General features: G+C 40.0%; 1 protein-coding gene across 8 annotated transcripts in view; it reads left to right on the forward strand.

Moving 5' to 3' along the window:
• The window catches only part of INTS6L (integrator complex subunit 6 like), a 57089-nt gene that overhangs the window by 13055 nt on the left and 27499 nt on the right, over nt 1-16535 (forward strand). For 7 of the 8 annotated variants that reach the window (XR_011565334.1, XM_070784507.1, XM_070784506.1 and 4 more), the window contains exons 3-6: nt 11586-11735; nt 12529-12618; nt 12860-13043; nt 13325-13453. Coding sequence is in view for 7 of the 8 variants with exons in the window: in XM_070784507.1 (XP_070640608.1) it covers nt 11586-11735; nt 12529-12618; nt 12860-13043; nt 13325-13453 (553 nt within the window). In the remaining variant the exon portion in view is untranslated. Of the gene's footprint in view, nt 1-11585; nt 11752-12528; nt 12619-12859; nt 13044-13324; nt 13454-16535 lie in introns of those variants that run through there. The other variant, XM_070784508.1, reaches the window with a different exon arrangement.

The raw sequence follows: 16535 nt of genomic DNA on the forward strand, positions 1-16535 counted from the left end.
GTTTATCTTTTAGCCATGCTGCAGCCATGTGGGATCTTAGTTCCCCGACCAGGGACTGAACGTGTACCTCCTGCATTGGCAGTGCAGAGTCTTCACCACTGGACCACTAGGGAAGTCTCTGCCTATCTTTCCATCAGCTCACAGCATGTCAAACAGATCTCCTTATGGCTCTAAAACTATCCTGTCTTCTATGTTCCCCATCTTTTAGTCACCCAGGATTGCAAGCTGGGGATTATTCACCTTTGATCCTATCCTTCCATCTTCTAAGGCCCATGCCTTTGAAATATCCCTTATATATGTTCCTTCAGCTCAACTTCTGGTGCCATCACTTCAGTCCAGGTCCTGACTTCCATGTTTTGATACTTCTTTTCAATAACATCCAAATCCAGTACCATGAGTGCTAAGTTGCTTCAGTAGTGTCCAATTCTTTGCAACCCCACGGACTGTGGCCCACCCAGCTCTTCTAGCCATGGGATTCTCTAGGCAAGAATACTGGAGCGGGTTGCCATTTCCTTCTCCAAGGGATCTTCCTGACCCAGAGATTGAATCTGCATCTCTTATGTCTCCTGCATTGGCGTGTAGGTTCTTTACCACTAGCACCACCTGGAAAGCCCCCTTATATATGTTCCTTCAACTCAATTTCTGGTGCCATCACTTCAGTCCAGGTCCTGACTTCTATGCTTTGGCCTGTAACAACCTTCTTCTGGAATCTCCCAGTGAGTTCAGTTCAGACGTTCAGTCATGTCCGACTCTTTGTGACCCCATGGACTGTAGCACGCCAGGCTTCCCTGTCCATCACCAACTCCCAGAGCTTGCTCAAACTCGTGTCCATCGAGTCAGTGATGCCATCCAACCATCTCATCCTCTGTTGTCCCCTTCTCCTCCTGCCTTCAATCTTTCCCAGTAGTGGAGTCTCCCAAGTGCCTCCCAAATTCCTACTCTACCCACACCAAGTGCTAACTTTCTAAAAAAGCTGATTTCATCCTATCACTCCCCTGCTCACAACCCCTCAGAGACTCCCCAGTGCCTATGGAATCAAGCCAAAATTGCTCAGTCTGCCATTCTGAGCTCTCTAGGGCCTGCTCCATGTATCTGTATAAACGTATTTCCCCTCATTTCCCCACAGGAGCCCTGCCCTTCAGCCAGACCTCTCTTTCTACCACCTGAGTTTGTGTCCTTATTCTTGATGCCAACTCTTAGACCATCAGTTAACCGGAGGGGGAAGAGATAGAGAGCCAGAGGAGCCAGAGGCCCAGGGGAGGAGAGAAAATGCACTGAAAGCATGCCAGTTAAGGTTGTGACTTGAGGAGAAGGAGGATGTGACAGAAGATGCTTTAAATGCTGTTGTAATGATGAGAATTTGCAGTAGGAAGGGGGAGAGAGCTGAATTCTGACCTTTAGTGGTTGAGTAGCCTGAACCAGACCAAGATGTTTAGATTTAAATTGGCCTCCAGTTGCCAAGAAGCCCTGCTGTTTAATCAGAAGCCCCACACAACTAGATATTGAATAATGGAATTCTAGGGAGAATATCTAGCCTTTTAATACAGCCGCGACATTGGAAAGTTGGGGGTCCTTCCTGTTGTATGTCTTGTAGAAGAACATGCATCATGTTTGGAGCCCCAGTGCTCCATTTTTCTTAAAAGCTGACATGTGTTTAGACTTTGTAAATCCCATTTCATCAGTGAAGCTGTATGTTAGCAGTTTATTTCAAGTCTTTCTAGGTACTTTCATAAAAATTAGATTTGAAAAAGTGGTCACAGGATAGCCTGTCTGTTAGATCTCACCATCCACAGTCAAGTAAGTCTGGCAAGTCATGTCTCTTTGGACTGGGAGGTAGAGACCAGGATTCTTTAGGCACAGTCTGCTACTGATTAGATACATGACCCCAGACAAGTCACTTAACCTTTTAAGGTGTCAGTTTTCTTATCTGTAAAATGAAGGGATTAGACTAGATTATTTCCACTCTTCCTTCTGAAAAAAGTCCAGGAGAGAATTGTATAACTGAAAGGCAAGAAGTGGAATAATTCAGGCTGGGAAGTTGGGGTGATTTCAAACTTGCTTCAAATTTTAGAAAACAGTTTCTGTAAGTGGTTAATGTGCTGTATCACATATCTACTGGTTAGATCAGTCACTCCAACTTATTGGTAAATGTCACTTCATTTTATTGGAGTCATTTCTGTTTGCTGCCAAACAATTTAAAGTTCAAGACAGATTCCTAGCCATGGTTACCTCTAAAGAGTGGAATTGACAGTTTGGTGAAGAGATAGACTAACTTTGTACTTCTGTTGGGATTTTTAACGATGAATGTGTGTTACTTTTATAATGTGAAAAACAGCTTATAAAATTTTTTGAAAGAATTTTAAACAAAGAAGTAGTCTGGAGGAAAGAGATGCCATAAGATCTTTAGAAAGTAAGGAATGGCCATTGTGCTCTCTCCTTTGTTAAACACTTGCCGTAATGTTTGGGTGGCTTAATCTCATTCCTGTCCCTGCGTATTTTTTTTTCCAAGGCCACTTTTGTTGATTTTTATCTTGTGTGTGTGTTCATAAAAATGTCTCCTATCAGAACCCCAAATCTAAACAGTTGAACATGAGCCTTGCACTATGCATTTTTTTTTGGTTTGGTTGGGTTTTTTCTTTTTTTAATAATGGCTATTGGTCAATAGGTACAGTTGAAATGGATAGGGAGCGAAAGAGGAAACTTAACATTTATATCTGACCACATTTGGTAAATTCTTTGCAACTCTATGGCATTTTTCTTTCAGTAGCAGTTCAATTGCTTCTTGGACAGAGGAAAAAATTTGCTTTCTACACGTTAGCATCCTCTGGTGGAGATCAAGTTTCTTTTGATCTTATGCTTTCTCTGAGAGGTGTGCTACTTTATAGTTTTATTTTAATTCTCCAGGGTAAGAATTGAAAAGTCATAAATGAATTTTGCAAATATTTTAGGCTAATCCCTATGATTGTTAATCCACCAGAAAGCCCTCAAACTAGGTATCTTAAAGAGACCAGTGACACAAAAATGGTAAACTTTGTAAGGATGGAATCATGTCTTTGCCCGGTTTACTTAAAAATTTGTGGTTATGAGAGTCTTTAACCATCTGCTGAAAAAAAAAAAAATCCAGCAGGCCACAGTCTGTCAAATAAATTTCTGCAATGTACTAGGAAATCAGTTTCTAAGAACTTCTTTAAAAAGTAGAAGACTCAAGTAAGCCAGATTTCTTTTACATGGTCTTGGCTGGTAGTATTTCCTGAAGCTTGTGGATGAAAATTCATGGACCGAAGCACAGAATGATAGTATTCAGAGTTCTCTGGGAGAGAACTGATGTAATCAAATAAAATGGACTTCAGGCATTTTACCAAGTTCAAGACACTAAGGAGTGCCCCTAGGGAAGTAACTTTGACAAAAAGGGATCCAAGAAAACTGGATGTTCTTAAAACAAGTAATTTTACAACAGAAAGCTGTATTGGTACACATAAAACACAGAATAATAGAATGCCTCCTTTGAACCTAGAAGTGTATCAGTACCTTGAGTCAAGTGAGAAAACCACACTCACACAAAACAGTGAAATCAGACCAAATTACTAGAGTATTAAGGGGAAAAATTGTATCAGATAGGGTCTGAAAATAGAATGCAAAATAGAGAGTTTTTCAAAGTTGATACAAGAAGGAAGATAATCCTAAAATGATACAGTGTCTTCCTAATGTATATTTCACAAGTTTAACAACCTTCTTTATAGGTGTGCTAGCTGTAAACATGATTTTAAACGACATTTGAGCATATTAAAGTGATTTCAGCTTACATGTTCTGTTTACCTAAGAGGGTAAGTAAACCTTGTCTTATATGTATCAGAATTGGAGTCCATTTTAGTTGCTAGAAGATAATTCTCAAAGTTGAAGACTTTTAACTTGCACAAATATTCCATATAAGGCTAAGGGCAAAGACCAAGGGAAAAGTCATTTGTCTTCTCAGGAGACAGAGTTGATTAGAAAAGCAGGGCTTCTTATTTTTCATGTCATCCTGTCCCACTGATCAGTTTACCAACACAAGAACAGTTTGTGATGACAAAGATGATAGAATGGTAAATTGGAGAAGAAGGTTAAGTTGGTTGAAAAGATGCTGTTGAAGTTGATTTATTCAAATTGTCTGGGATGTTGCAGAACAAGTTTCTCCCAAACTGTGGAGAGCAGATGGAAAAAGGAAAATAGTTTATCTTTAAAGGAGAGAAATGATGGCCCTGCTAAATTTAGACTCTTTGGCCTTAACTTGCAGCATCTGGGAAAATACTCAAATCTGTTCATCATCTTGTTTGTACCACCTAGAAGAAGAGCTCAAAGTTCAGGATAGTCCTCTGTATGGGTTTATGAAGGGCACATATAACCAGGCTGATTTCATTTCCTTTCATTAAAGTTAAAAAGTCTTGTCAAAGAGACGGAAACATGTATTTTCTCTCTGGAATCCAGTGAGGCTTTTTCTTCATTGTGATGCATTTGCTAATCAGCTAGGAAGCCTTGGACTGAATTGAACTGCTCTTCAGGGCAGGGTCCAAATAGGCTTTTGGGTACATGTGCCCAAAATGGGTTTGCACAGTGGCTCAGCACCCAGTCAGAGGGACAGAGCATGTGATGCTCCTTCAGTGAGAGAGAGCCTGGCTTGTGACAATCTGTAATATAGAAGGATTATTTTTGCTGTTTGAAAAGATTCACTGCCATTCATTCCCTTTCAGAAGCTGTCACCCTAGAGAATTTTAGCTATTTAACTTTTTAAATTTATAAATATTCCATTTGTAAGGTCTTTTAGGGGACGTTTCTCCTGTGGAAAGTTAGATACAGCTGCCCTAAAAAAGTGTTTTTCAGTTACCTTGGCTGGAGAAACCACTAACACATTCATGAAATCTTCACTATATACTAAATCTAACATGATCATTTATAATTTGGAAAAGGATTACAGGTGACCTTTAGAGATAGAACAAGGGTTTACAGAACAAGCTCTAACACCACTCCCACGTCCCCTTCAAGGACAGTTCATCTGTTTTTTCTCTCTTTTTCTTGTTTATGCTTCCTGGCAAGATTTCCTTGGAGGAAAAGGGGTCTTTATTTTAAAAAATAAAAATAAAACAAGCATCAGTGAATCAGAGAAATGGTCCTGCTGAAATGGGATGGAGGTCAGAAAGGACAAGTGTTAGGATACTGAGGTTTGGAGGAGCCATTAAATAACGTCCCTACCTTTCCTTCCTCCATTGAAACCAATGGAGAAATAAGGCAGACACAGGAACCAGCCAGTGTTCTAAATAACAGCCTTATTCCTGATAAAAGCTATACTGGAGGGTGGAGCCTAGATGTGTGTTCATGAAAAGCTTCCATATAGTTCGCGTGTGTTGACAGACCTCCACTAAGGTCTGTTGTAGGGGCAGAACCTGCCCTTTAAGCACCTTATGGTTATCGTCAGAGGACAGACCAGATAAGAAGATGGAAATAGGGGTGCGGAGGGTAATAGAAAATATTTCTTTTAGGCTTTACCTTTCTGAGGAAAGAAATACAAACTCTTTCCTTTCTGTGCTGATATTAGTGGGGAATAAACAACTAGTGGGCTAGTCTGTAGAGCTGTGGGGAGAACCCAAGGCACTGATAGACTAAAAGGCCCATGCTAATTCTGCTGATATTCAAAGATGTCTTTAGTTGGCTATACACATGTAAACCAGGCCTGAATTAGCATTTTTATTAACATATGAGGCATTTTTCTTTCTGTAAGCCAGATTTTTTTTTAACAAGGTCACCAGTAGAGAGTGACTGGGGGCTATTTTATTTATTTATTTATTTTCGGCTGTGCTCTGCAGTGTATGGGATCTTAACTTCCTGACCAGGGATTGAACCCATGCCCCCTGCATTGGGAGCACAGAGTCTTAACCACTGGACCATCAGGGAAGTCCCTGTAAGTCAAATTTATATAAAGGACAAATACAAGGTATGGAATAATAGAATATAAAGGCTGAAAAGGACCTTAGAATTGGTTTTCAATATTTTCATTGCTTAAATGAGGAAACAGCCTCAGTAAGGGGTAAACGGTTTACTCTGGACCACTTGTTTTGCTAGTTAATTATGGCCAGGATTGGACCAGGGTCTTCCAAATGCCAATTCACTGCTCCCCACACCCAACTGTTCTGCGTTCTGACATCAGGGAAAGTAGGCTTAAATTAAATGAAATTTGGAAATTCTATTAAACTTAGGAACCTTTAAGCTAGTATAACAAGACATGTCAATGCATTGAATATGTGGAATATGTAGAAGAATCTCTAGTATAATGGTTTACATTGGTGGGTTCTCCAGTTAGGCTGTGCTGTGTGCTGTGCTTAGTCACTCAGTTGTGTCCAACTCTTTGTGACCCCATGGACTGTAGCCCGCCAGGCTCCTTAGTCCATGGAATTCTCCAGGCAAGAATACTGGAGTGGTTGCCATTCCCTTCTCCAGGGGATCTCCCAAACCCAGGGATCAAACCCAGGTCTCCCACATTGCAAGTGGATTCTTTACCATCTGAGCCACCAAGGAAGCCCACAGTTAGGCTACCTGGGTTCAAATCCTGGCTGTGTCATTTACTAGTTGTTTTGACCGAGACAAGATGCTTATCCTCTCTGAGCCTCAGTGTGCTCATCTATTAAATGGGAAATAATAATAGTACCCACTTTGGAGGGTGGTTATGAGGCTCAAATGAGAAGGATACGTATAAAATATTCTGTTTAGCATAAGCGAGTTCCTGACACGTAGGCACTGATAAATATTGCCTGTGATTATTATTTGTTATCATATCATTATCCTCATTTTACTTCTGGGAGACTTTAAAAACTTGATCTGTGAACACAGCAAAGTCTTAGTTTAGAATTCCCCCCACCCCAGCTTACTCCTTTGTCCTGAACATCTATTCTTCAGTGCTCTCAGGTTAGAAGTTTTGCAATCATCTTTTACTCTGTCTCCTTTAGGCCTATTGTCTGTCTGTCACCAAGTCCTATTTTGGTGGTTCAAATGTTTCTCAATTAACCCCTTCCTCTTAATTTCTATCCTGATTCAGACCCTGATTCCCTCAGACCTGGATGCCTATTCAAACCTCCTAGCTTCTTTTTCCTAGCTACAGCTTCTTCTTCTCCAGTCTATCCTATAATTCACTGCCAGACTGACCTTCCTGAGATGCTGTTTGATCCTGTCTCCCCCTGCCCTGAAATCTATAATGAGTCTATTTTCTGCCAATGCAAGGCCAAGTTCTCCTGCCTGACCTTCAGCTCCCTCTAGATCATCTCTACCTAATAGGTATATAATGCCAGCCATCCACAACAGTTCAGATTTTCTAGTAGCCACATTAAAAAGTAATCTCGAGTCAGACTGGCCATGTTTCAAGTTCTCAGTGGCCCCATGTGGCTGAATAGTGCAACTCCAGACTTCCTCTCTGACTGTCCCCATTCTCCAAACAAGACATACCCACATCTTACTTCCTCCTGGCTTATGAAAACAAAATAGGGATGGTAATACCATGCTTATTTTATAGGATTGTCTTAGGCAAATGTGAAGTGTGAAAGCGCTTTGTAAGCTGTAACGCTCCATAAAAATCTATGAAAATTACTGTCAGAAGTAAAGGCTTTACTGTGGGAGATTGGATACATGTATAGATACATGTATATGTATGGCTGAGTCTCTTTGCTGTCCACCTGAAACTATCACAACATTGGTAATCAGCTATCAGTTCAGTTCAGTTGCTCAGTCGTGTCCGACTCTTTGTGACCCCATGAATCGCAGCACGCCAGGCCTCCCTGTCCATCACCAACTCCCGGAGTTCACTCAGACTCACATCCATCGAGTCAGTGATGCCATCCAGCCATCTCATCCTCTGTCGTCCCCTTCTCCTCCTGCCCCCAATCCCTCCCAGCATCAGAGTCTTTTCCAATGAGTCAACTCTTCACATGAGGTGGCCAAAGTACTGGAGTTTCAGCTACTCCAATATAAAATAAGGAGTTTTAAAAGAGAAAGATTTTACTGACATAAAAGTAGGATATCTTTGGAGTAATTTGAAATAAAAGACTTTATTAAGAACAACGAGCTGTCCTGAATTCATTTATGAAGAAATCAACTACAAGCAGTGACTGAAGAATATAAACATCTACTCTCTCCCACTGGCTCTAAATAATTATCTTTTGGGAAGAATTTTTCACATTAATAAGACTCTACAGATATTTAAATTCCTCTTTAGGCCTTTTTTCCCCTTCAGCATTTTGAGGACTGGATTTAGGGGCATTAATTCTTCTCTAGAAGAAACTAAACTGCTACCAGGAAATTTATTGTTTTGGGTAGTAAATGTAGCCCATACACTTTTAGTACTGAGATAGGCCTAGCATTCAAATCTCATGTATTATCTAATTCATTGCAAAGGATTGGAATTGGCCTAAAAATTGAATGCCGGTGATTCAGGTGTAGAAGCAATTTGTAAAACGTTTTCAACTCATATGATAAAGGAAGTTTTAAGGAGCAATTATTCTGACAGGTGGATTAGTGACAATTTGTACACAATATTTGAAACACTGATGAGTTATAGGGTGCTTGCTTAGATGGTACTCAAACCTTATCCCAGCCCTTTACCAGATTAAATAGTTCACTATTTTTTTCTTTAGTTGTGCCTTGAATTATCCGGTGGGTCTCAGGAGTTCAACACTCACTGCAGAAAGAACTAAGATTGCAGTGTAGAAGTTAAATTGCTAAATGAAGTCATTCTGGGAAAAAAAAGTCTATAAAGTGCCTTCTGGGTGAAAGACACCACCATTCACAGGTTTGCCCAAGCCAGAAAACTCAGCCTAATGTATGACCCTTTTTATCCCTCACGCATCCCCCTAATTAGCTACTAAATCCTTCTGACTCCACCCACCTCTGAAATACTTCTTTAATCTGCAGCCTCCTCTCCATCTCCACTGCCCTCGCTCAGGCTTTCATCACATTTCTTGTAAGTTATTGCAACATTCCCCAAACCAGTTTCCCTACCTCAAGCTTCAGCTTCCCCTCCACCCCACAATTTATTCTCCAACTCCCAAGAGAATGATCTTGCTAAAATACAGATATGATCATGCCACTCCCCTAATTAAAAACTTCAAGTCATTCCTAGGGCCGACAGATAAAATCCAAAGTACTGAGCACAGTGTACAAAGCACATTACAGTCAGAGCCCAGCTTATCAGCTTTGCCTCCCACCGTGTACCCAGAGCGATGATAATCAAATTACTTGTGGCTCCTCAGGAAGCCCTAGCCTTTTATAAACTCTCTATTCTCTTCCTTTGGACTGCCCCCTCCACTCCTCACATCAGCGTAGGGATCCCGTGATCATCTTCTCCTGCCACTGTGTGTGTGTGTGTGTGTGTGTGTGTGTGTTAGTCGCTCATTGGTGTCCAACTCTTTGGGACTCCATGGACTGTAGCCCACCAGGCTCCTTTGTCCATGGGATTCTCCAGGCAAGACTACTGGAGTGGGTTGCCATTTCCTTTCCAAGTCTCCTGCCATTAGACTTCTTCAAATGCCCAATCTTCTGCGACAGGCTTCCCTAACTCCCTGGTTATTTGTTCTTTCCGTCCCCATAACTGCATTTCTTATTCCTTTGCGGCTTGAACTCATCAAGGGCTAATTCCTCTCAACATCTCCAGCATGTAGCATTCTGCCCAGCATAGCATAGTTGGTCCATAAAAATTGGTTGGATAAATAAAGGAAAGAATTGATACTATCTCTCTCCCAGACCCCCAGCTGTAGACCTTCTCTTCTACTTCAAAGAGTTAGTTTTTAATTCAGTGTGATTTATAATCATCTGATATTTCTAAGTATTTGATGAGGACAGTTGAAATAATAATCCTTGCTTTTAAGTAAACTGATAAGATATTCCTTGGGCCAAAGGAATACATGGATTTGACCTTTAGATGCTTTGACTTAATAGTATATGTTAGCAAACACACACATACAATGCACATTCTTAACTTCACAGAATCCAGAGTGTTGGACTGGAAAAGATCTTAAATCAGGATCCCCTTCACCTTGAATGGTTATGAAGGTTGGGTGCTGTTCAAACCTAGGGGGCACCATTCTCGTTTGAATGGCTCTACAGGGTTGTAACATATACAGCCTCACACAGTATCCCTGTTTATCTAAATCTCTTCATTTTCAGATAATGAAATGTAGGTCCTAAAAGCCAACAAATTTGCTCAAGGTTATGCAGATTCTTCATAGTAGGGTACAGGCAATCTCTTCTGCCTCTCAGTCATTCTGACCCAGATTGCTTTAGAAGGCTATAAAACTAAAAGATAATGTTTGCTCTAGTTATATGGATAATGGTCTTTAGCTAAATATGAAACTTCAGTCATTTCATTTAGCTTTGCATTATTTGCTCTGGCTTTCCACCTCCAGCTGTACTGATCTGGTGGGCATGATTCAGCTTTCAGCATATTACACGACTGCCCTTAGGGCAGTTGCCGTTTGTCCCACCAGGTTGCCAGGCTGTGCTGCCTGCCCTCTACCTTGCTGGTCTACTCCTTTGTGACCTGTTAGCTGCCATCTTCTTTTTGCTTCTCTTCTTGGCATTTCATGCTGCTTTGTTTTTATAGCCGCATTGCTGACCAGTCAATGTGGTCCTTTCCTTCTATTCTACAAACCATTCAACCACAGCATATTGGCTGTTGACCTTGAGTTTTTGGTTCTTTGCTACTGTTCATACCAGCTAAGGGTGCCTAGGCTATGCTGCTTCTTTGCCAAATGTTTTTGTTTCTTTTCTTTCTCCCTTACTCTAGACTTGGGGCTTTCTGAATGCTTAAAGATGCCAGACAGTTTGTCTCCAGATACTTGTGACTTTATTCCTATAATTCTCCTTATACTTTCGTTTAAAGTGAAAGTATTGTTTGGGAAAAATTATCTTGGTTAGAAAAGCTCAGGTAGGTCAGATGCTGATAATAGTTGATTGTCTGTATCAAGGATGATGCATTTAAAAAAATAACTCCTTCCTCTCCCCCTTATTCCTTGTTCATCCTCAGTGTCAAACTAAAGTAAATACTGTGGTGTTTTGGCAGGTTTGATTGAGCCTGAATAGAAAACTAGCAGACTTCTTGAGCCAAAGCCCACCAGCCACAATGGACTGAATTCACTGTTTGCATCTTTGGTCTTGATCATCGAGGGTGGCAGATCTTTCTCAAACTGGTTGCTTTCTTTAGTTCCACTTGATCAGTCAATATATAGAATATAAAATGAACTATTGGGCTTCCCCAATGGCTCAGTGGGTAAAGAATCTGCCTGCAGTGCAGGAGATGTGGGTTTGGTCCCTGGGTTGGGAAGATCCCCTGGAGAAGGAAATGGCAACCCACTCCAGTATTTTTGCCTGGAGAATTCTATGGACTGAGGAGCCTGGGAGCCTACAGTCCATGGGGTTGCAAAGAGTCAGACAACTGAGCAACTAAGCACACACATGCACACAAGGAATTATTGATTTGTTAGAGGTTTGATACTTGTTATTTAGTGGTTGTTTGCATTTTATATATTGTTCATTGTGTAATTGGGAATTTTTTGTAAATGTTTGGTTTTCAGGCTGGTTGGAAGGAAAATCACGCAACATTCATGAGTGAACTAAAAAATCTTCAGGCTTCTGGACTGACTACTCTTGGTCAGGCTCTAAGATCCTCATTTGATTTGTTAAATCTCAATAGATTAATATCTGGAATAGACAATTATGGACAGGTAAAAAATTCTTTGAGTGAGTATAGCTAATTTATTTTGGTGACTTGGGGTAAGAATTTAAAATTGAGCATGGCAGCCAAGTTTTCTGCTCCTTTTCATAACATCCAAAAGGAGGTCCATGTGTAGTTTAAATATATCCTTTAACAAAAATCCTTTAGGTAGAGTCTTTTATGTGCTTTGACCATAAAAAGGTTAAAATTGCCTACCCATCAGATCATCAGTTATAATGGGATGAATAAATTGCCGAAAAAAATTGAACAAGACAATTGAAGAGAAACTTTCAGAGTCCTTAAGTCCCTCATCCCTCCCAAGTTATGAAAAAGCTCTATCATAAGAGGAAGGCAGAATAGTGTTTGCTGCAGTGATCATTGCACTTTTCTACTGTAAAAACTGCTCACAATAACCAGAGTCACCGTCCAGATTACAGATATAAGTCACTTATATCCCCCTTTCTGTGCCAAGATTCTGAATGGAATCATGGGTGTGGCTGATGCTGCCATTGTAATGTCTTTAATATCTTTCATGGTTACCTAGAAAGCAGAGGGTGGGGGGATTTGGATGTTATAGTTTGAGAGGTTCCCGAATTATAAGAATTCCTCAGTTTATTCTGAATGTTACCTCTGTAGAGATTGTTATTTTGATCCCCACCCACTTCAGTCCCTAATCTTTTCCTTCTTATTTATCCAGGCAAATTTTATCACACACTTGAGAGATCATAGGCAAGATAAATGTAAAAATTGAAATATAATTTTATTACTTTACATGGCTCTAATACTTTTTAAATGTATTTTAGGGACGAAATCCATTTTTTTTAGAACCATCTATTTTAATTACCATCACAGATGGAAACAAGTTAACAAGTACTTCTGGCGTTCAAGAAGAGGTGAGATTTCATTTTTTTTAATCTCGTTTAAATGGCAGAGAACATGCAGCTATTTCTGCATGTGGGAGGCATACATTCCCAGTTAAGAATAAATTTAATCAAACGTTCCATCTTGGGAATCCTTGAAAGATTGCCTCATTTTATTGACAACATCAAAGAAAAGTGAACCCTTTAACTCTTGAATTGTCTTCATTTCTGTATGAGTTGTTATGATGAAACTTTTACAATTTTGCCTTATCAGCTTCATCTGCCTTTGAATTCTCCTCTGCCTGGAAGTGAACTAACTAAAGAACCTTTTCGTTGGGATCAAAGGTTGTTTGCCCTGGTGTTGCGTTTGCCTGGATTGGCTTCTACTGAACCAGAGCAGATAGGGAGTGTACCAACTGATGAATCTGCCATCACACAGATGTGTGAAGTCACAGGAGGTATTGGCGGATATTTGCTATTTCTAAAGCGAAGAATTCAGGGCAGCAGAGTACCACTTTCCGTAAATGCCATATCCTAGCTTTACTTTTTTCCCTTCTGTATCTTTTAACTCTGCTGCTTAAGCTCATCATTAGTGTGAGGATTGCCCCCCGTGTGAGCTTCCCTGGTGGCTCATAGTTTTGATTATTTTGAGTTGTATTTTAGGATTTCAAATGCTTGTATTGTTAAGTAGTATTTTATTTGATCAACCTTGTACTATTTGTTTTTCCTTCTGGTTTAGGTCGCTCCTACTGTGTTAGAACACAAAGAATGTTGAATCAATGTTTAGAATCTTTAGTTCAAAAAGTTCAGAGTGGTGTAGTTATTAACTTTGAAAAAACAGGACCAGATCCACTTCCTATTGGAGAAGGTACAGTAGATCACCTTTTTTTCTTTTAACCTTGAAGTGTTTACATAGGAGAGCAATCTGAGACTGAGAAAACATTGAACTAATCGTAAGAGAATACTGTCTTCACTAGCCACCCACATTCAAGTGGTCACAGACATGCATCCAAACAACTGCCATTCATCCGTTGCCTGTGGCTACCTTTCTAGCTTTAATTCAATGTCAATTCTTCCTCAGAACATTCTTCCCTTTCCCTGCCCATTTCATATTTCTGGTCCTAGTGTTAGGATAACACTGAATTCTTCACTTCTCTAGTCATAAAATAGCTGGATATTCACGACAGAGTGCCACTTAGCCAGCCATCTGGTTTTGGTCTTGTGAGCGCCAATGTATCAAACTATCTTGATAAAATCTATATTTGTTACTACACATCAGCAAGAGGTTGTGAATGTTTAGCCAGGACCTGCTAGTATTCTATAAGATCCTACACCAGTATTTTCCTGGCCACTGTTCTTTTTCTGGGGGGTGGGGGGAAGTCACGGAGGGCTCCACGTGGCTTGTGGGATCTTAGTTCCTTGACCAGGGATGGAACCTGGGCCCCTGCACTGGAAGGGCAGAGTCTTAACCACTGAACTGCAAGGGAAGTCCCTCTTGGCCATTTATTAACTGCAGAACCTTTTGTCTTCAAATGAGATTTTATAGAAACGTCAACATCTCAAAATATGAAAGCAGAGCTGCTTTTGTATTGGAAAAGGGAATCATACCCCATTGCATGGCTCCCTCAGAGCTCTGGGCTTCCCTGGTGGCTCAGACGGTAAAGCGGGAGACCTGGGTTTGATCCCTGAGTTGGGAAGATCCCCTGGAGAAGGAAATGGCAACCCACTCCAGCACTCTTGCCTGGAAAATTCCATGGACTGAGGAGCCTGGTAGGCTACAGTCCATGGGGTCACAAAGAGTTGGACATGACTGAGTGACTTCACTGAGAGCTCTGTTCTAGGCCATAGCTTGTCTTCATTCCTGTCGGTTCATGCACAGCACACATACCCGTGTGTACCTAGACTCCATCATCACCGCAGTGCTTGTCTGATCTGATTCATACATTTTAATTGTTGTGGCCACAATTAGTGGTAGCTGCCTGGAGAGCAAAAGGGTAAGTGCAAAGGGGCAGAAAGACACATTTCTTGCTGAGGCAGTGGATCCTATGATTCCTGAATTTTTTGCTTTTTAGTCTCTAAAACCCTTTAAGAAGCTAGTGGAAAAATAGAGACCCCTCTCTCCAGAAAAAAGTACATGGACAACACATGCACACATAATTTTGTATTTCATTTCAGGGGTTCTTGGACTCCAATTAAAAAACACACAGATAATGGACTTGGGGACACAGGGTGGGAAGGGGAGGGTGGGGTGAAGCGAGAGAGTAGCATTGACATATATACACTACCATGTATGAAATACATAGCTAAGGGGAAGCTGCTGCATAGCAGAGGGAGCTCAGCTCAGTGCTCTGTGATGACCTAGAGGGGTGGGGTGGGGCGGGGGGTGGAAGAGAGGTTCAAGAGGGAGGGAATATATGCATACTTATGGCTGCTTCACATTGTTGTACAGTAGAAACAAATACAGCATTGTAAAGCAATTATCCTCCAATTAAAATATAAGTTTTAAAAAACATATGTAGAGGTGGCCTAGAACTTCTATGAATAAATTTATAGAACTCTACCAAGAGAAACAAAAAAGTCTATATTAAATGGAGAGGTACCATGTGCTTGACTGGGAAGAATGGATAGTGTGAAGTTATCGCTTCTCAAATAAATATAAATACATATATATACACATATATATTTCATGTACTTTGATCTAAAAATTTTTAACAGGATTTTTGGGAAACATAAAAGATGACTTTAAAGTCCATTAAGAAATAAAATAATAAATGTTAAATACCTTAAGAAACACCTGCTATAGAAGACTGAGGCCTCACAGCCTATTTCAAAATAATTAATTGTAAAGGAAGGACATGTTGCATTGGTAATGATAGACCACTCAAGTCCATAATTTTGTGTTCATTACCTTCCCGTGAGCTGGGGACTTTCCTACTGAAAACCAGTTAGATCGTGCCATATAAATAGCTCAAACATTCTTTCTAGCTCCATTTTCCCTTTGTCCAGAGTTCTTAACCTTTGAGATTCTGATGAAAGCTAAGAATTTTCTCCTAAAAAAAACCACATCCCCAGAACTGTGAACTAACTCAACTTCAGAGGGGATCTTTTGGTTCCCTGAAGCCATTATATGTATTCTCTATAGTTTCATGGACCTCAGTAAATCCCCTGCTCTAAAGTAATTACTTGTTTAAAGTAATGCTTAAATAAGTAAATCAAATGGTATGTAATTTAAGAAAAACATGAGACTCAAATCATTATCACGTATTTTTTACAATTATAATTTAGACTAATGAATCATAACATTAAAGGTTATGTAACTCTGCCTTGCCCTGTTTTCAGGGGGCAAATGAAATACACTAGCTCAAATAATTAAAATACACTCAGGGTATATTATTCAGCATTATATGATGCCCAGTTTCCATGGGATTTTAATATGGGTGAAGAAGGAAATTATAATGAAGTAGTCCATATAAACTTGATGCATTCACTTTGTATTCCCTCCCCAACTATATACATAGATTGATTGTATTGTCATCGTTCCTTCTACCTTTCAGTGAATTTGCCTTTGTGGTCATTGGGTCTAACTGTTTAGTAAAGAATACTTTTTTAATCTAGTTGAAAATAGAAAAAAAATCTAAATGGATTTTATGACTTATTCTGTCAGATTCCAAAAAAGTGAAACTATACCAGGGAATGAACAATTTTCATACGCCTAATGTGAAAAAATAATTGTTGTGGTTTAGTGTGTTTAATTTGTGTCAAACCTCAGAAAATTTAAAACTAACTTTATGACAGTTTTCCATATAACTACCTATTTCGGTTATAGTTAAGGAAGAAGGGTATGGGATATCAGATTAGAGGAGTTGGATTAGATGATGAAAAGAGTTGCGATTGTAAAGCAACTGCACTTCAATAAAAAAAGTAATGATAAAAACAAAACAAAAAAACAA

Source organism: Bos indicus, chromosome X (assembly GCF_029378745.1).
Source record: "Bos indicus isolate NIAB-ARS_2022 breed Sahiwal x Tharparkar chromosome X, NIAB-ARS_B.indTharparkar_mat_pri_1.0, whole genome shotgun sequence".
Classification (NCBI taxonomy): Eukaryota; Metazoa; Chordata; class Mammalia; order Artiodactyla; family Bovidae; genus Bos; species Bos indicus.